At 35.3% G+C, this 21,638-nt stretch overlaps 1 protein-coding gene across 1 annotated transcript in view; it reads right to left on the bottom strand.

The window, feature by feature from the left end:
• BAZ2B (bromodomain adjacent to zinc finger domain, 2B) overlaps nucleotides 1–21,638 on the bottom strand; it is a 154,487-nt gene that overhangs the window by 33,089 nt on the left and 99,760 nt on the right. Inside the window, exons 21-23 of the mRNA XM_012655811.1 lie at nucleotides 20,689–20,932; nucleotides 13,230–13,292; nucleotides 12,075–12,219 (exon numbers count right to left, since the gene is read on the bottom strand). Of these exons, the coding sequence (XP_012511265.1) occupies nucleotides 12,075–12,219; nucleotides 13,230–13,292; nucleotides 20,689–20,932 (452 nt within the window). The remainder of the gene's footprint in view (nucleotides 1–12,074; nucleotides 12,220–13,229; nucleotides 13,293–20,688; nucleotides 20,933–21,638) is intronic.

Consider the following 21,638-nt stretch of genomic DNA (forward strand, 5'->3'; position numbering starts at 1 on the left):
GTTGTTTCCTAAGAGAAATGAAGGATTTTTTACCACCTCTTGGATTAACCTAAAAATATACAGTGGTATGAAGGCAAGGTTTTCTCTCATCTATATAACTAAAAAAGGAAATTCTATTATATACATAATATTCTAAACTACCTGTTTTACTAATACTCTGAAAACATAAGTGTCAATAAATACATAATGATATCATAAATTTTAATGGCTACAGAGTAGTCAATGAACTATATCATAATTTAAGTAATCAATCTTCTGATGGACAATTTTAAGTTCCAATTATTCACTATTATAAACAATGCTATAAATGATGAATGACTTTTTTTTCTGATTTACTTCCTTAAAATAAATTCCTAGAAAAAAACTTACTGAGTTCCAAAATACGTACTTTTCAAAGTTTTTGAAATATATTGTCAAACTGCCCTCTTGAAAGTCTGGATCAGTGTATACTCGTACCAGAAGTACACAAGAGCATCTGTTTGCCTACACCCTCAACGAAACTGGATACTATCAATATTTTTCGTCTTTGCCAGCATCTGAGAGGTGAAAGTCTAAATTGCATTATTTCTGATCACTAGTATTCTGAATATGTTTTCATAGGTTTATTGGTATTTCTCTTTTGTGAACTTCTGGTTCATATTTTTGACCATTGTTTTAAAAATAATTTATAAGAACTTTTAAAAACATAAATCCACTACTTTACTCAGTTTGAAAAATAATATACTTTCAATTTAAAATATTCATAATGAAGGGTATAAAGTAAAACTCTTTCTGCCCTACTCCCTCAGTCTCTATTCCTACCCTTCAGGGGTAACCATGGTTAATTATGTCTACGGATCCTTCCAGAAATCTTATATACACTATGGTTATCATTTTGCGCTAGTACATAAATGGAATACTACTATTTACTTTTCTGCAACTTAAAATAAAATCCAAACTCCTACCCAAGGCCTGCAACATTCTATGATCTGAAAACCTACAACCTCAGCATCACTCTTGTCCTTGATAACCTTGCTCCTCCTTTCTCCCTTTTTTTCAGCTTCTCAAACATGCTAAGTTCTTTCCTTTCTCAGGGTCTTTTTCCTTGCTGTTTCTTCTGCCTGAGATACTGTTTTATTGACTGGATCCTTATCTTCCATGTCTCAGATTAAATGTCATTTCCTTACAGAGATTTTCTCTGATCACCTTATCTAAAATAGGCCCCCTTGATTCATTTTAGAATATCATTCTATATATTTCCTTTATAGAATTTACCATTAAATATGATAATCTGTTTATTTTCTATCCCCTCATACTAGAATTTAAATCAACAAGCTCTACTTAAAGGCAGAGCAATGTCTATCTTGCTTATTATTGGATCCCAAATGCCTAAAATAATAGCTGCTATAAAATACGGGCTCAATAAATATTCCTTGAATGATGAAATAAAAGGATGAATTTAATATTTTTACTAACAATATTCCTTAGAGAGCTTTCTATGGCAGAACATATAATTGTACTTCATTTTTTCAATCAGCTGCATAACATTCTGCTATATGGATATATTGTAATTTACCCAACCAGTACTTTATTAATGCTTGAAATAGTTCTCATATCCTTCTCTTCAAATTAGTTTCAAATTGAAATTAAAATCCTACATATCATACTTATATTTCTGAGCAATATAGATTAACAGGGACTAGATTTACCCTCTTGTATCAAACAACCAAAACCACACAAAATATGTGAATGAACAGTTCCCAAGAAACTGGACATCGAATAACCAAGATGGAAAACAAACACAGTAAGTCCTACAATTGCCCCAGCTTATTGCCTTAGGACAGTTTCCAGGCTACAGTATAGAGAGGAGGAATCCAGGTGGAGCCTAGCGGACTCCCTGAGATTAGGAGTGGGAACTAAGAGTTCAGGGAGACCAAAGTAGCTGGAGCACTCCAGAAAGTATTCTGGAAAGGAGAGAGCTGTACAGAGAAGGAACTGCAGAGATCTGCAGAGGGACGCCTTGAGTATTTAGCTGAATAATGATCAGCACGTATGTGTGAGGAACCTACCTGAGGCCAGGGGAAAGAAACACTTGAACGGATTAGAGGTGACTGTGCCAGGTGCTCACACAGGCTGAGAATAGTGTCTGCTCCTACTCAGCAGACTGGGAAACTTCAAGATTCACAGGCATTAGGTAGAATACTCAGAAGGATGTTGCTTCAGTAATTAGGGATAATTAGCCCTAGACTAAAGACTGTTCTAGTCCTGTCTAACAAATACTAAATGCAAGATTTGAAAAGATGAAATTTTTTCCAAGTATGTAATTTAATTCTGTCTCAGTTAAACAAAGAAGAATATTCATAGGAATTTAAAAATATCCAGTACTTAACAAGGTAAAATTGACAATGTCTGGCATCGAATCAAAAGTAGTAAGCATGTAAAGAAGCAGGAAAACATGATACAAAATTAGAAGAATCAATCAATCAAAAGTGACCCAGAACTGACAAGACAGTAGAACTAGCAGAGGACATTAAATGTGAGAAAATAATGGGTGAAAATATTTCACATTTGCTGAAAACTACAAACCTACAGATCCAAGAAACTCAACAAACTCTAAACAAAATAAACATGAAGGTAATTATACCAAGATACATCATAACCAAATTGCTCAAAACTAATGATAGAGAAAATCTAAAAGCAGCCAGAAAAAAATGCCTTATATCTTTATGCACTTCTACACATTTGCCTTGAGAAGACCACCATACTTCATCACCTTCAGTTAGGTATACATGAAAATAGTTAAAAATATTCTCTTCACATACCTGTGTTCACAAATTCCTTTAACTTTATATAATTTATTGGCTAGTAAGGGTGTGCTATAATAATATTCGTGTTTGATTTATTCTGAGGACTAAAATCATGAAAACTTGTCATATATTCAAAACCAAATAAAAAAAAAATTTTTACTAGTTTGAGACTAGTAGATAACTTTTCATTTGTATCTAGTAAAGTAGATTGAGCTGATGATAATTTTAATAGTCATGGCTGTCTTTAACCTTTCTTTATATTCAAATTGCTTAACTCTAAACAGTTAAACCTCTAACTAAAATGTAAAATTATTTTTTAAAATTGAAAGTATATACCAGATATTTAGTATAAAAAGATTTTAAAATTTTAAACAGTTTTCTATCTCCTATCTCATACAATCCCCTGTTCTTTCCAGTCCTTACTTTTTTGACACGTGTCAATGAGTATTAATAAACATCTAAACAGACGAAAGAAAGGGACGACAAGTATGAGATAAATGGCCACGCGGGCTCTCTTCCTTCCCTATTCCCCAAGACTCATAAGCAAACCAGCTTAGCCATTGAGCTCGTTTGCAGAGAGCTAGCAGGGTCTTTAGATGATATTGGCACTGTTCCCAGCGTCCTTGGTGTGTAGCCCTTGGCCCTTTGTATGTATACTTCCTTGTGCTATTCCTAGGGCCAAAGGTTCTTTGACACATATGTTGTTTCCTAAGAGAAATGAAGGATTTTTTACCACCTCTTGGATTAACCTAAAAATATACAGTGGTATGAAGGCAAGGTTTTCTCTATTGGAGTGGTTTTATTGCTTGTCCACTCAGCGACTGGACAAGGCATACCTCTCAGGAACCACTATAGGGGCTCAGGAGATCCTATGTGCTCTGTTACTTCCCTACTCTTAAGTTACTATCACTAGTAAACTTTGTTATTATTAACACTGTGTGTATTACTTACGGTGTGTGTTACCTTGCATCTTTTACAACATGTATTTGATTTAATTAATATTTTTCTTTGGAGGTAATCCAAGGTCTAACATTTTCTCCATGTAATATTAATTCACGATAATGATATAGGAATTAAAAAAAAACTAGTGCCATTTAATGTTAAATCTAACCTTACTTTTACTAAGAGCACATTGTGCTTTTAGGGAACTTTTAAAAAGTGATAAATAAGAAGGGAATAATGTATATTCTAAATTAACTTTCAGCATCCATTTATTTACGGTACTTTCTACCAGCTGATACTCATTCATTGTTATCAGCCTTGCTCTCAGACACAGTACTTGCTCATATTATAAACCTGTACGCTCTCATGCTTTGTCTTCATCTGTGCTAGATCTTTCCAATTAGATTGTGAGCTCTTTGTGGCTAGGATAGGTTAATTGATTCTTTTGCATGTCCACAGCACTTAGTGCAAGGCACAGAACAGGTGCAAATAAACACTTGATCAAATCGTGAATTATTTCCTCCTATTTTAATTAGCTGTAGGATAAAGAGAAGTAGTCTACATCTGTTACTTATTTTATAAGTTCACAGCACATAGAATATTGCAGATGCACATCCATTAAGGAAACAATGAAGACTTTGAGAAAATAAACTTCAAGTAAAAATTACTCCTACTTTCTCTCTGTTCTGCAATGACCACAAATAATAGCACAAAGTACAATTAATATTTCTCTATCACTTTGTAATTATTTTAGATCCATTATTTGACATGATCCATATAACAACCAAAGAATTTATACAGAACTTGTTAAAATTCTTCTTTTGTAGAGAGGGAAATTAGGGTCCAAGGAGGTTAGGTGGTAGGGCCAGAATGGAAATGGAGGTCTAATAAGTACAAATTCAATTAATGTTACTTAATCTGAGAGGCCTAAAATTAAAAAAAAATAAATAACTGTCTCCTGTAAGCTATTCTTATAAACCTTACCAAAGACATGGAATTATTTATTTACTTTCTTAATTAAAGTATTTTTAAAGTGCTATGTAAAGTACTATGCTTAACACTAAGGAGAATAAAAGTAGTATAAATAACCATTATACAATTTAAATAAGGAAATAGTAACATATATCAATGTGCCAAAATAATGGTATAATTAATTATTTGGTTATCTAGGAGTTCGCATATAGTAAAAATTAGTTTCACTTAAAAATCTGGAGAAGTTTATGGAAGGGCTAGGATTTGAGCTGGACCAAGAAAGATGGGTACAATTTAGATGGTTGAAGAAAAGGTAGATCATCATTATAATGAACAGGATTTGGCATAGCATGCAGACACGGGGAGGAATATACATGTGTTGTGTAACAGCGAACAGACTGGTCCAGGTGATTTCACATTAGAGAACAGTGTAAAGATAGTTTGGGGTCAGATTTGTATAGGGTCTTGAATGCCAAGCTAAATATGTATTTATTATATCAGCTTATAGGCAATAGGAAGTCATTCAAGGTTTTGAAGTAGAGGCATGATATGAGGACAGAATGTAAGGGAAAGAGGGAATTGTATATAGAGAAGCTGAGGATATACTGATAAGAACTCATTTCAGTAGTGTAGCAAAGAGACTGATTTCAGATATTTTGAAGGAAGAGTTGATGTCCTAGATACTTCAAGTTTAGTTGCCCAAGTGACTGAGAAGGATATGGCCCTTAATCAAATTAAATAATATTTAATTGGTCTGGGGTAGGGTTCAGGTTTGCCTTTCAGGTGATTCTAATTACAGCTAAAGCAAAGAGCCACTCACCTGGGTATATCTTCATCCGCTCTTAAGCCTTACCAGGCTCTGCACCTCCGACTGACCCACAATTTTGTCATTTTAAATTAGATTTCTATACTAAATCTTTCATTTAATTTCATTCCAAACAATTTCTCCTGTTGACTTTGATTCAGTTTAAAGCATCACAATTTTTCTACCAGGAATTCAGTTATTGATTTGATCTCTGATTTCACTTTTCCTACTTCATACGCAATGATTTCTTATAGCAATTCTATTAGGTATTAAGTATGAAATGTCCGATTTGCTTAAGTACTAAATTTGACAGTTGATATCTCTGACATTTCACTTTGACACTTTGTGTGTGTGGTTTTTTTTTATTGTGAAAGTACATCCTCATTCTTTCAAACACACATTTTGGCTTGTGATTATCTTTCAAAAATTTTTTTAGAGCAATTTTTGCGAAACCATGGATAAGGAAAAAATTCGTGCTTTTATTGAACATGAGTTCCATCATGGAACTAATGTAACATAGCTAGCTTGAACTATCAATGAAGTGTTTGGGAAGGATGTGGCTAATGAATGCACAGTGTGTTGATGGTTTGAGAAGTTCCTTTCTGGTGAATTTAATCTTGATAATGAGCCACCTGAGACCAAGGTGGATAATGATGAGTTGTAAACTGTAGTGGGAAGCAGATCCTACGTTTGAATTAGCAACAAGGTTTGATGTTACTATTCCAACAATATTGGACCACTTGAAACAAATGGGCAAGGTAAAGAAGCTGGATAGGTGGGTACCGCATGAATTAAATGAGCATCAGAAGAGAAATCGTCTTGACACTTGCCTTTCTTGGCTGTTACAATATAAAGGCGAACCATGTCTACCCCATATTATTATGTGTGATGAAAAATGGATTCTTTTTGACAGTCACCATTGTTTAGTACAATGGTTGGATAAAGAGGAAGTGCTGAAACACAGTCCAAAATAAATATTCATCAAAAAAAGCTAATGGTGTCTGTTTGGTGGTCCAACGCTGGTATCATCTACTAGAGCTTCATGAAACCCGGTCAATCTATTACAGCGGATGTCTACTGCAACCAACTGGATGAAATGATGAGGATGCTTGTGATTAAGCAGCCAAAATTGGTCAATAGAGACAGGCCAATCCTCTTGCAAGACCACATGTTACAAAAAATAATGCTGCTCAAACTACAGAAGCTGGACTTGGAAACTCTCTGTCATCCACTGTATTCACCAAACTTTGAACCAACTGACTACCACTTCTTCGAGCATTGGACTCTTTCTTGCAAAGAAAAATATTTAACTGTCAATAAGTTGTGGAAAACACCTTTTATGATTTCATTGCCACTCGCTCTACAGGCTTCTTCACTGCTGGCACAAGCAAGTTACCAATAAGACGGCAAAACTGTGTTGATAGTTTAGGCACATAGTTTGATTAATTGTACTGCTTATTGTTTGAGATATAATAAACTACACTTTCGATTTGAAATCAGACATTTCATATCTAATGACCTAACAACTTCAAGATCCCTCTTTCTGTCTTCCCATTGTCCACGTTTGCACCTGAGTTTAGGGCCTTCCTACTTTTAGCTGGGCTATTGGACCATCTCACGAATGATTTTTTTACCCCTTCCTCTTCCTATCCAATGTGTACTTTTCTCCCAGATTATTTTTGTGTAGTTCTGCCTAAATTAGTCTCTGCTCTTAAAGAGCTCACAGCCCAATGGCAGAGATGGTCATGTATACTAAAAATTACGACAAAATATTAGGTAGGCTGTATAATGTTTCTCTGCTTTGAGCCCTACAGGCACTTTGCTTTTATACGCTTGATGGCTCTCAGCATGCTCTGATTGTACAGTCCTAACATTCATTACAGTTGCCTCTGGGGCCACTCCCGAATTGGAAAGGAAGTATATAAGACAGAGGTATAGGGGTTCCCCCAAATAGATCAATTGGAACAATTCTGTTTTTGTTAGATATACATAAAATTTTCATTTAAAAAAAGGGTGATTCTGAGATAGGATCAAGATGGCTGACTAGTCACAAGAAGTATGTACTTCCTCCACGCAAAGGAACCAGAACAGTAAGCAGATTCTTACATTTCAAGCAGATTGTCTAGGACAGAATGCTAGGATTCACCAGCAAAGTGGCAGGAGGCATCAAAAGTGGGTAAGGTTCAGGGCAACTTGGCTAAGAGCTACAAAAAGTCCTGGACATGGGCAACCAGTAAGGGAGAAGTCCCCAGGGGTCCACACTCCAAGACGAGCTTTTACGATCTTGGCTACAAGAGAACCTCCTGAACTGAGCAGGTTTGGGGTCTAACATAGGGAGCTTCTTGGAGATTGCAGAGATGTTGCTCCAGAAAGGGAACCCACACAGGATCCCATAGGCACCGAGCCTAGAGCAGCTTGAGCTGGGCGCCATTCTCAGAGTCTAGAATAGAAAACTGCAGGTGTGTCTACAGACACTGTGCAGCTCTGAGGAGGAACAGAGGAGCCCAGGTGCTCCTGTGCACCCCTGGAAAGGTCCCTACAGCCCTGCTGTGGGTTGCTATTGAGTCCGAGATGTGAGCGGACAGCATTTTCTAGTTTCTTATCCACAATCTTTGCCTGAGCTGGGACTCAGCCTTTCTGGATGTATGCCCAATGTACTATTTGGAGATTGGCTAGGGAGGGGTGGGGAAACCAGGCTTTCCAACATACATTTGGGACAAATCTACCATCCTGCAGCTGGCTGCTGTGAGACTGAGTGTCCAGCAAACTGTACTTCCTACAATTTCCTGCTAACACAGCCTGCTGAGAAAGGTCCCACCCTCACTGGACCCAGGCCCAAGGTGCCATTTTGGAAGTTTAAAGCTGGGTAGTACCCTCCCTCAGGCTGAGTTTAGGCAGCTGCATCTCCACCCAGCTGAGGAGGGACAAGGCAGCCCAAGCTCTACTATACACATCTAGGACAATTCCCACCACCCTGCTAATGGGCTCCTGTGAGACTCAGATGCAAGCAGACTGCACTTCCCATAGTTTCTTGCTCATGTCACTCACCTGAAAGGGGCCCTGCCCTCTTTGATTGCAAACCCATAGCCAGTGGCATTTTGAGAGTTTAATGCTGGGCCCCACCTTGCCCTCAGGCCAAGTTTAAGGTGATAAGGCTGTCAAGGGACAGGGGAGACCAAGCTCCCCAAAGCACACTTAGGAATATACCCACCGCCCTGTTACAGGCAGTTGTGGGACTGGAGACTAGCCTGCCCAATCCATTGCAGCTACCAGAAACACCAATACGGACCACTTGGGTCCTAGTGGGTGGCTCTACCACCGCTACTGCCACCTTCCACATCACACCAGCTGCTCAGGGGCCTGAGAACCCACCCATATGCCCACCTCTCTGCTCTAAATACTAGTTTCTGAGCAAGCTACCTGAAGGCCAAAGAATTAGCCCCAGGACACACTAACACTGCAGCCAGTGTAAGCTGCTCTGCCCACTGCTCAGGCATACTCAGCACACTGCTGCCACAGTTAGGGCCTGAAGATTGCCTTGGCTGGTGTTCATGTCCCTAGCAAAACGTCACCACAGCCTCAAGTAATAAATGTACCCTAAGCCACCAAGGAAATCACAGAAATCACTGACCCTGTGTACTTCCTAAGAAATCATACAAAGATCACACTACTGCAAGGCACTCAAAATGAAAGCCAAAGTGTCCTAGTCAACCAACAACATAAATACTTCTTCAGGAAAAAAATTCTCCTCTTCAAAAGCAATTTAAAAAAATCAGAACAAGTGACTGCTACATCACATGCACAGATATAAATGGAAGGATACAGGAAACAAGAAAAAGGAAATATTAATATGACAACCAAAGGACCACAACAATTGTCCAGCAACAGATCCCAAGCTAAAAGAGTTCTTTGTAATGACAGATACAGACTTCCAAATATTGATTCTAAAGAAGCTCAAAGAGATATAAGAGAAATCTGAAAACCAATATAAAGAAATCAGAAAATCAATTCAGGACATGAATGAGAAATTTATCAAGGAGATAGATGGCTTTAAAAAAAAGAAACCAAACAAAAATTCTGGAGCTGAAAAATTCATTGAAGGAAATACAAAACACATTCAAAAGCTACAAAAACAGACTAGATCAAGCAGCAGAAAGAATCTCAGAACTTGAAGACAGGTCTTTTGAAATAATCCAGTCAGACAAAAACAAGGAAAAAGAATAAAAAAGAATGAGCAAAGCCTTTGAGACATATCAGACTGAATAAAGTGACCAAACTTATGAATTATTGGTTTTCCCCAGGAGGAAGAGAGATCAAAACGTTTAGACAACCTATTTAAGGAAATGATCAATGAAAACTTCCTAGGAATAGCAAAAGAGTTAGACATTCAGATACAAGAGACCCAATAACTCTCAGGCAAATACACTGCAAAAAAGACTTCTCCATGGCATTGCATAATCAGAATCACTAAAGTCGAAGTGAAAGAAAGAATTTTAAAATTAGCAGTACAAAAGTATCCAGTCACCTGTGAAGGAAACCCCATCAAACTAACAGCAGACTTCTCAGCAGAAACCTCACAGCCCAGAGAGAATAGGATGGTATTTTTCAAAATGCTGAAAGAAAAAAACTGTCAGATAAGAATTTTATATACTGACATAATAAGCTTCATAGATGAAGAAGAAATAGTCTCTTCCAGACAAGTAAATGTTGAGAGAATACATCACCACTAGACCTACCCTACAGGAAATGCTCAAATGTGTCTTAAACATGTAAACGAAAGCTCAATATTCATTATCATGAAGACACATGAAATATAAAACTCAAAAAACAAAACAACCCCTGCCATGAGATACCACCTTACCCCTGTCAAAATGGCCAATATTCTTTCTTTCTCTTTTTTACCCAATACTGATAAGGGCAAGAGGGATCATCATGAAAAAGCCAAAACACAGTACATGTTGGTGCACATGTGTTGAAAAAGGAACACTTACATACTGTTGGTGGGAATGTAAATTAGAACCACCTCTGTGGAGATCAGTATGGAGATTTGTCAAAGAACTAGGTAGATCTACCATTTGATCCTGCAATCCTACTACTGGGTATCTACCCAGAGGTAAAGAAATCGTTTTATCAAAAACATACTTGCATTTGCAGGTTTATGGCAGCATAATTCACATTTGCAAAGATATAAAACCAAACTAAGCGTCCATTAACTGATGAGTGGATAAAAGAAATGTGGTATATATATGTAAGATATACCATGGACTACTACTCAGCAATAAGAGAGAATGAAATAATGTCTTTTGCAGCAACTTGGATGGAACTGGAGGCCATTATCCTAAGTGAAGTAACTTGGGAACAGAAAAATAAATGTCACATATTCTCATTTATAAGTGGGAGCTAAACTATGGCTATATGGGGCACACAGAGTGGTATAATGGACATTGGAAACTCAAAAGGAGTGCGGGTAGGAGGGGATGAGGGATGAAAAATTGGGTAACAATGTACACTCTTCAGGTGATGGGCACACTAAAAGCCCACACTTCACCATGATACGATATACACATGTAATGTAATCTAACTTGTACCCCCTAAATCTATTAAAATAAAAAAAAGAAAAAAAGAGGTGATTCCACTGCTAAAAACAAAAAGCGTAAAAACAACTGCTTTATTTATAATTTCTATTAGAGTTACCTATGTGATTAACCAATCATCTCTCTCCACTGGACTGTAAACCTCTACATGACACGGATTGTGTTTTATATGGCTTTTTGCCTCCTGTAGTGCCTACCATACAGTAGGTAGTAAAAAAAAAATATACTGAAACAAGTTTTTGCTTCCATGTACTGCCATGGGTCAATAGCTACATTCTGTAATCTGTAAGCACTGAAATAACACTTTTGTTCTCATCAGAATGCAGACATTTGGAAATGTTCAAACATGGAGTTTTAAAAAGTTCAAGAAGGTTTATTGAGCACATAAATGCACACTGTACTGTGCTAGTTAATGTAACAGAAATGGAGCAGCAAAAGAATAGTCTAAAGGTAGACTATCAAGAATTTTTGGTAACATAAAATTCAAGGAAGGAAGTTTAAAGGAGAAGAAAGTGATCACAAATTTTAAACATGAACAATGTTTTGAAAGGAATGAGGATTGCAATAAAGATCTTAGATTTAAACAAGTTTCTTCCAGGGGTACTGTCAGGATGGATGCTTCTTTCAAAAGTTAAAGAATAAACCACATACTGAGAACTTTGACAATAGGAAGAAAGAGAAATGGAGCAACAGCTATAAAGGATAATATAGGTGAAGCTCTTTGTCCAGTAAATAATAAAAAAATAGCTTATGTTTTATGTCAGAAAGAGTGGCAAAGGAAAAATCAAGGGCAGGGAGGAAATATTTATCGTTGAAAGGGACATTACAAATTCAAAAGAAATGAGAATCAAGGTTTTATAATGTTTATCAATAAAAGAGACGATTATGGAAGCACAAAATATACTGAAGAAGTAACAGGGTTTTTAAAAATACAGTTTCGTATTTAATACTTTGTAATAGATTAATAGTTCCTACCTTCACCACTCTCCATGCCTTCTACAAAAATCCCCCCACATTGGGGAAGAATCCAGTATCGTCGTCTGTAACGATCCTGGCCGAACATCATCGAACGTAACGAGTGAGAAGCATCAAAGAGCTTCCTTCTGTACTGACTCTGTTGCTGTTAAAAAATGGTACATATAATTAAGTTATGGATGTTAAATGCTTTAAAAATTAAAAGGAACTTTATAGTTACTATGCCTTTAGAATAGACAAATTTCACTACTGAGACAAGACAGCAAAAGAGCTAAATTACATCCCTGACTTCAATTTCAGTAATATTTATAAAGATAGAAATTATTTTAAGATAATTGAAGTATTTTTGTTGCCATGGATTAAAAGGATAAGTTTTATTTTATCAGGTATCTTACAGTAAAACATGTTTTATACTTGATAATAAATAATGTGATCAGTATTTTACTGTATCAAAGCAAATTGGCTCAGTTCTATTGATTATAGTATATAACAAATAATATTTATATTTGTAATTGACCAAACCTGTATTTGCTTATATTTATACTCATGCTGTAAACTTAGACAACACACGACAAAGTTTTGGGATAGATCTGTGGTAAGTTTAACATTTATACAACACACAGACATCTCATAATACAAATATATTTGTATTATACAAATTCATTTTTTTCTTTATGAAAAGCTCATCTTAAATTTCACTAATGCTACTGAAATTTATTTTTTAATGAGAAGCACATAAATATGTACAGTTTATAAATCCAATGAAAATAAAATCCACAAATATACAAATGTAAAATAAAACCTAAGATGCTGAAACTATTACCATGAAATTCAACTGAATTTTTTGAGTAATTAATTTCAAGAAATAAAACTATGCCTGTGTTGAAACTTTGTATTTATATGAAGAGCTGAAGAATACAGAGTGTTTTTCCACAGGCTCTAATTAAGTTCAATATCATGTGTTAAGACGCAGGCCTTTAACTTTGGCATTAAACTTTTAAAGTTTAATCGTGAGAATATTTCTGGAGCTCTTCATTTTAGTTAGTAACAAAAAGCTTGTTTTTATTTAGCAGTCAGAAAAAACTACTCCCCCATGCAATGCAGATTTTTAAAACACGGCAAAAAGATGCAAACATTTATCTGAAAAGTGCTTACTTTACTCAGTTTTTCAATCTGTTTTTCTAGCTCTTCAACACTTGCTGCTTGGTCACCTTCATCCTATACATAAGAAAATACAGTATCATTTATCTGTTTTTCTGATTTATTTATTCAATCAATCAGCAAGTATTTAATGAATATCTATTGTATGTAAAGTAGTAGGAGAGGCACTGAAGAAACGACCCAGTTTTTCTCTATAAGCTAACAATCTGGTAAGGAGATACAAAACATTACATTGAAAAAAGAAATACCTAAATAGTAGGAAGCTATAAGGACTTCAGAAGACATAGAGATTAAAAACCATGGAGTTCAGGGGAGGGTGAGATTACCTTTGGTGGAAATCTATACCAAGAGAGGCTATATGGAAGAAGTTATATTTTAATTAGCCACTAAAGAATAGTTAGAAGTTTATTTTTTATATTTTTTAACATCCTACAATGCACAAGAATGGTTAGAAATTTATCAATATGAGAAAAGAGGATAGGGCATTCCATAAAGAGTCTGATATATCTTGACATGAAAGGTACATAAGGAGAGGTAAGGTAGGAGATGAGGCAAGATGAGTTTTGGGCTAGATTGTGAAGAGTTGTAAATGCTTGGCAATGAAAAATAATATGATCCTTTGAGGGAGGTTAAATATCAGAACTCTGCTTTACAAAATTAATCTGGCAACAGTTGTAAGATGTCCTAGAGCAGAGAAAGGTATAAAATGGGCAAAAACAGCTAATAATAGATTGCTGCAATGATTCAAGAGAAAGAGGAGATATGGGCCTTGCTAGGGTAAGAGAAAGAAAAATGGAAAAAAGCAAATGGATGTAAGAGATATTACATAGTTATTGAACTGTTAAGTCCTGGCAACTCATGAATTTGAGGCAAGGAGGTGTGGGGTAGATGATGGAAGGAGCAAATTATGATGTTAAGGTTTTAAATCTAGAAGACTGCAAAAATATTGCTACCATTAACTGAAGGGGCCATTTTTAGAGTGAATAAGGTATATTTTGAACACATTTTGCTGTTAGAATATAAATAATCCCAAGTATACACAGTACTAATTTCATAAATAGAAGATTTGTATCTGATTGCATATAATTTTTCATTCTAAAATATGGAAATAGAAAAACCACCCCCAAATTATATGTTTTAGAGGGAAAGCATGAATAGAGAGTACATGGTCTTCTTTTGATCTTAGCTGCACTACTTGATACATGCAAATTACTTAACTTTTCTAAGACTATTCCTTTATCTGTAAATTGGTGATAATATCCATAACATCGAATTTTTGTGAGGACTAAATACAAACAGATCTGAAAGCAACAGAGTCCCTTCTTTAATAAGAAGATACAGTCATAGCTCAGTTTTTAAAAAAACAGAACTTGTTTTTAATGTTTACTTTCTATGGGCACTTTTAAAAAGCCACATTGCCACCAACCATTCACGAATATTTATTACTAGACCAGTATGGCTATCTACCCAATAAAATGAAATGAAAAGAAGTCCCCAACAGTGATGTCATTATCTATCATTTATCCACTCCTTACCCAAATTTAGGAGACCAAATTAGGAAGGTGTTTAGGTGTATTATTTGTGCTAACAGTAACATAAATTCTATTTGGGATTAAAAGAAACCTTAAAAGACAACAGACTCCACAAAAATTAAATCTTGACTCTCAAAAATATATTTATATATTGATTCCAAAGTGATCTTTTGATCAGCAGGGCAAATGTTTGATAATCTGCTTTTAAAAAATATAATTCAATCAATAAATATTTGAAGTAAGACATCAAATATTTGAAATAGCCAGATAAAAGCCAAATAAATTAACAGTCATTTTTAAGACTTACAATAAGAAAGAAATAAAATGTCTATGAAAGTTTTATTTAAAGGAGTTTTGGCTAATAGTATTTATAATTTTCAGAGTATAAAAGAACTTAGAAGACCAGAGAGAAAGGCAGCAGCAACAACAACAAAACTAAGAACACAGCATCTATCTCTGCCATGGTTCCCCACAGTTTCTCAATCAAAAAAGAAGGCCATTATACGTCCCGATGTGTCAGAGTTTAACTGTCCACAAAACCTCTTACATGCCAACTTGTGAAGTTAAAGCTCACATAGGTCTCAATACAAATTTAAGTATTATAGCGAGACTCCATGTGTTGAAGGAATGAAGACTGAGGAGAGGGAATCATCTTTGAGACAAAGGTCTATGACTTAGTCAAGGGCAGCATCTTCTAATTGAAAGGGATCATACGGGTCTCAATGGAAAAGTTCTCAGCAACTAACCCTTTAGGGAATTTAACCACCATCAATACTCCACGTACAACTTAATCAAGAGGACAAACCCATTTTTTGAGAGCGAATGTGCCTATCTTATCAATCAGTTCATTACGTAGTCATTATATAATTGATAAGTGTCTGCCAGCTCTTCATTACAAAGAATAATGCAAATCATTTAAAAGAAATGTTCATTTGGCTTCTTAGGTCCCAAAATATTTATTATTTTTAAAAGTTTTAAAATTGTTTCCTCACATTCATAAAAAGATATACTTTGCCAAAGAAATCCTACAATCTATTAAACTCTATAATTCAACACTCCTAAAAAAGTAAAATACTACTTTCTCCTCCAAGAAACATTAATAATGATTTTCAAATAGTATACATATAAAGAATAAAATGTATGGTGTGTTAATTCTCTGTTAAAAAAAAAAAGCCAGGTGAAACAAATCATTTCTGTAAATAAATTCAAGTTTAGTTGGATAACTACCCAGTAGAATACAATGAAAACCCAATACAGAGTTGTCAAATTTATTAGAGTTAACACTTTAAAACAATTTATAATATTAAGTGCCAAAGGGGGATACTAATTCTGTGAAAAGGTGATTAATTTTGGTGAGAAAAAGTTAATTCCTGCTATGAAAACAGCATCACTTGCAAAATGAAACAGACTGCTTATTAATGGTATTTTTTGTTTGGGTAATTACAATTCTGATACCTAAATTATACATCCTTCATATTATTTGTCATAGGATGAATGTATTAATATATGATCCAGTGGTTTCCAAAGTACAGCATTATGAAATAATTTATTTCTGCAAGGAAATCTCGATGTAGTCTCATTTTTAGATTGGTATTCATAAAAGTTGTAAAGTAAATTCATTGCAATGAATTCTTGGATATGACACCAAAAGCACAGGAAATAAAAGCAAAAATAGACAAGTGGCACTATATCAAACTAAAAAGCTTCTGCACAGCATAGGAAACAATTAACAGACTGAAAAGGCAACCTACAGAATGGGAGAAAATACTGCAGACCATGTATTTGATAAGGGGTTAATATCCAAAATACGTAAGGAACTCTTGCAACTCCATAGCAAAAACTAGGTAAACCAGTTAAAATATGGACAAAGAACCTGAACAGACATTTCTCTAGTGAAGATACACAAATGGCAAACAGGTGTACGAAAATATATTCAACATCACTAAACAGGGAAATGAAAACCAAAACCACAGTGATATATCATCTCACACCTGTTAAGATGGCTAGTATAAAAGCAGAAGAAGAAGAAGAAGAAGAAGAAAGAAAACAAGTGTTGATGAGGATATGGAGAAAATGGACCCTTAATTTTAATGCACTGTTGGCAGGAATGTAAAAATGGTTACACTACTACGGAAAACTGTATAAAGCCTCCTCAAAAATTAAAAAAATAGAACTACCTGCAATATGATGCCATAATCCAATCTCTGGGTATTTATCCAAAAGAATTAAAATTAGGATCTTGAAGTATTTGCACTCTCATGTTCATTGCAGCATTATTCGCAATGGCCAGAGGGTGGAAGCAACCAAGTGTCCATGAACAGATGGATGGGTAAATAAAATGTGGTATATACGTACAATGGAATATTACTCAGTTTTAAAAAAGGAAATCCTGCCACATGCAACAAGAAGGATGAACCTTGAGGACATTATGCTAAGGGAAATGAGCCAGTCACAGAAGGTTAATTTCTACATAATTCCAATCATATGAAGTATCTAAAATAGTCAAACTCATAGAGATTAGAATGATATAGAGATTAGATTAGTATACCCATACTATTAGATTAGTATACCCATACTATTCAATGGGTATAAAGTTTCAGGTACGCAAAATGAATAAGTTCTAGAGAGCTGCTGTAAAATGTCATGCCTACAGTTAACAATACTATACTGTACCCTTAAAAATTCATTAAGAGAGTGGATCTCAGGCCAAATGTTCTTACCAAACTTAAACAAAAAAAGAGAAGTAAATTTCATGCTAGTAATTGTTATCATTCTGATATTAAAATATAACATTGGGAGGGATAATTTATGAAAACATTTTGCATATGCTATTTTTACCTAAGAAAAAGAACTATGTAGCACATAATCTTATAAATTCTTCTACATTATTCAGATTCAATCATAAATTTGATTCAATAACTTATCCCAATTAGGTATTGTTTTCACACATTCCATCAATAAATTCATCCCTCTAAGCCTTCTTTCTTTATTTTTCTAGCAGTACTGAATTGATGCAAGAAAGACTTCTAGATTTCTTTAGTTAAACACTCCTGGCATTGAGGGCAGAAGAAATAGTTGGCTGTAGACTGTTTTCTTGAGAGCCATTATGCAGCCCTATCAATATTTCTAGCATTCTTTTCTGGTAAAAAGTGAACTTCCGTCTTTTATACATGTCCATTTCCATGGTTTATGGTAGCTTTCCCTGAACATACACACATACAGACACACCCTCCATGACCTTGTTTTCTTCTGTTTGGCCTGCTCTTCAAAGTTAGCTCCTTCATTTTGATTGAAACCGCTCCAATATCTTTAGAACCTTGTACCATTAATTATTCTATCTCTTTAATTTTAAATCTCCCTCTCTCATTTTATTGGCTCTTTCCCTTGAACCAAAAATCATCCGAAGTCTTTCACATAAATCCTTGGCTCTTTGTCTTCCTCTAGGAACTAACTACCCTTTCTTCTGAGGCACAAGATCAGTTGATTGATTGATTTTATTTTATTTATTTTTTTAAATATTAAAATTTTTTACCTAGAGCCACACCCAAGAAGCCTTGAGCAAGTGGACTCCTCTTCTGAGGCACAAGATTTAAAACAGTCATCTTTACTTTCTCACTTTCTATTGTTATCAACCAATTATACAGCCTGGTATCTGCTCTCACTCCTCTAATAAAACTGTGTTGGCACTGGTTACCAGTGACCTCTATGTTGCCAAATCCAAGAAACACTTTCAGTCCTCATCACGCTAGACTACTATGCTGCTTTAACATTGTTTATCACTCCTTCCTTTTTGAAATGTTTGATTTTCTTGATTTTTGTTATTACTACCCGTGTAATAAAATGACTTAATAGAGGAGGCCTGACTGCTATCCTTTGAAAGTCCTGCTTACAAAGTTGGTTCTTGTCTGGCATATGGGAACTTGGATTTCAGGGGGGTTCCTCCACCCTAACTGTTAAGATTGGCTCACTAGACCTAAGGTATTTGTACTAACAATGTGGTTTATACTGAACACCTGCTTTTCGTCAGTGAGTTGGACTTTTGGCACATGCTATGCAGAGGGTACCTACATGACCAGCCCTCAATAAAAAACCTGGGCGCTGAGTCTCTAATGAGCTTCCCTGGTAGACAACTTTTCACACATGCTGTCAAAATGTGTTGCGAGGGGAATTAAGCCCATCCTGAGTGACTCCATTGGGAGAAGACTCCTGGAAGCTTGCACACGGTTTCCTCTGGACTTTGCCCCATATGCTCCTTGATGATTTTGCTTTGTTTGCTTTTACTGTAATAATTCATCACCATAAACACAAGTATATGCTAAGTTCTGTGAATCATTCTAGTGAACCATTGAACTGGAGGAGGTTTTAGGGACCTCTGACCCATTACAGAAATCTCCTACCTCTCTGACTGTTCCTTCTTGAGCAAGAAGCCTTGTGGGTTTCTGTTAAATACGGATGTTCCCTGGGGTTCAAACTTTGGTCCACTATTCTGTTCACTAAACCAATCCTCCTGTGCAGCCTCATCTACTTCGTGATTTTAAAGTATCATCTATGTGCTAACAACTTTCAGATCTGTATTTCTAAGACTGAACTCTTCTTCAGGTTCCTAAATCCAACTGACTGCTGAACTTCTGCACAGGCACCTCAAACTCCACATGTTCAAAAATAAAACTATCATGATTTTATGTCTTTAATTACTGTTCCCTTATCTACTCCTACCCCAACTTTTCATTTACTGTGTTCCTGATTTCCCTATCTTAGTTAATGGCAACAATAGCATGCAGTTTCCCAAGCCTGATAGCTAGAAATCAATCCTACCCTTCCACCAACCTACACAGTCCATCTTCAAATTCTGCCCGTTCTTCCTCCTAAATATTTATTACATTCTTTCCTCCTTCATCCTAGCCACCATCGTTCTAGTTTCTACCATTCACAACTCACTTAAACTATTGCAATACCTCTTGACTGATCTTTACACGTCTAATGTTGCCCTACCCCATTTCTATCTTCCACAAAGCTGCCAGAGTGAGCCACTCAATCAAGTCTGACCATGTTATTCCCTGCTTCTTATAACCCTGCAATGGCTACCTATTACTAAAAAAGCATAAAATCCTAGTTCATTGTTGTTATGTGTAAGACTCTCCAGTAACAGCGAGGCATTTGTAATTCCCTTAAAACACGTCGTGGTTTCATGCTCCTGTGTCCTTGCTTGTGCCATTCCCTCTGCCTGGTATACTCTTCCCTAGATTTTTCCCCAGGTTAACATTCAGCCCAGCTTGTATCTTCAGCTTTTGGGTCCTGAAACCCTTTGTGGGAGTTTATTCCACCAAAGGTCTAAATGCCTTTCCTTTGTACTTGCCTAGTCCATTGCAAACACCCCTCTCAAAGCAGTCGACACATTAACATATCACATTTTCTTTTTGTAAATCTTCCTCAGTAAGACTATAAATTGAGAGGGGACTTTCAGTGTCTTATTCATCCTTGATTAAAAGTGCCTAGAACTAGAGAAATATAACTGGTGTTTGTTTGAGAAATATATCATTATCACTAAACCTGAAAACACTTTTAAAGGCATGAAGCATTGTACGAATGTAACACAGTATGTTAACAGAATTAAAGAGAATACCTGAAATTAAGAAACTGTATAGCTCTTTGGAGAATTCTCAAGTAATTATATACAAAAAGACACTTAACTTCTTTTGTTGAATCTAAGTGCTTTTAATGTATAGGCATTTTATTTAATATTTACATAACCACAAAAAACCTGTAAGATAAATACTATAATATTCATTTTTCAGATAAGAAACTGAGGCAAGTAAATGTCAAAACTGAATTCAAATCCAAATTCATTTGAGTTCAAATTCTGTTTTTTAATATGTTATGCAGTTTTTATTAAGTCTTAAAATCAACACAAATTTGATTACCTCATCTTCACAGATATCAGTCTTCTTTCCTTTTTTGTCTTCTTTATCTTCTTCATCCTCATCATCTTCATCAGCTTGGTCATCACTATCATCATCATCATCATCATCATAGTCACTGTCTCCTCCCTTCCTTCTTCTTTTGCGTCCCGCAGTGGGTGTGCCCAAGGGATGCTGCTCTTCTCCAAGATCAACGCCACCTGAAGTGTCTCTTTTGCCTGTTTTCTTAGCATGAATGATTCTGAGCCTTTAAATATTATAAAAAATGATATGGAATAAAATCCTTCTCTACATACTTTTTAAAGAGCAAACTATGAGTTTCAAGCAAAAATACCTTATAGTATTTCTTTTACGATAAGCAATACATCAATGGCAATAAAACTTAGAATTAAGGAAACGTAAGAGATATGTTTACATAAATTACAGAATACATTAACTTTCAAGAGTATTCTGGATATCTCTTTGGAATTAGAATACATTTCAAAATACTATGAAAGCTGAAAAGATGAACTCTAACAATGGCCAAGTGATAACTTCTGATCTTATGCTATTTGACTGAACAAATTTCAGTTCAAATTACTGTAAAGAAACTATACTCTTAACACGGAAGTTGAGTAATTTTAGCATGATATTTCCTGGCAGGAAGATAATTTAGTCTTAATGTTGAATAAGTTTGGTTAGACTATGTAAAAAATTTTAATTAGAAAGCAATTTAAAAAAGCAGTAGTTCCAAACAGATTCTATTTATGATAAAAGTGACATGATAGCAACAACAATCTTAGAAAATGTGATTGTTTGACTTCTTTGAAAGAAAAGGCGAAAACGACTTTCTTCTAAGTATGAAAATATAAACTCAATGAATTTCATTATATCTTTTGTCCATTGCAAACTCTGGCCCTGAGTTTTATTAATTTCATACCCCATCCTAATTAAGCACTACCTTTTCTTTAGAC

This window comes from Propithecus coquereli, unplaced genomic scaffold (assembly GCF_000956105.1).
Source record: "Propithecus coquereli isolate 6110/MARCELLA unplaced genomic scaffold, Pcoq_1.0 Scaffold49, whole genome shotgun sequence".
In the NCBI taxonomy this organism is placed as follows: domain Eukaryota; kingdom Metazoa; phylum Chordata; class Mammalia; order Primates; family Indriidae; genus Propithecus; species Propithecus coquereli.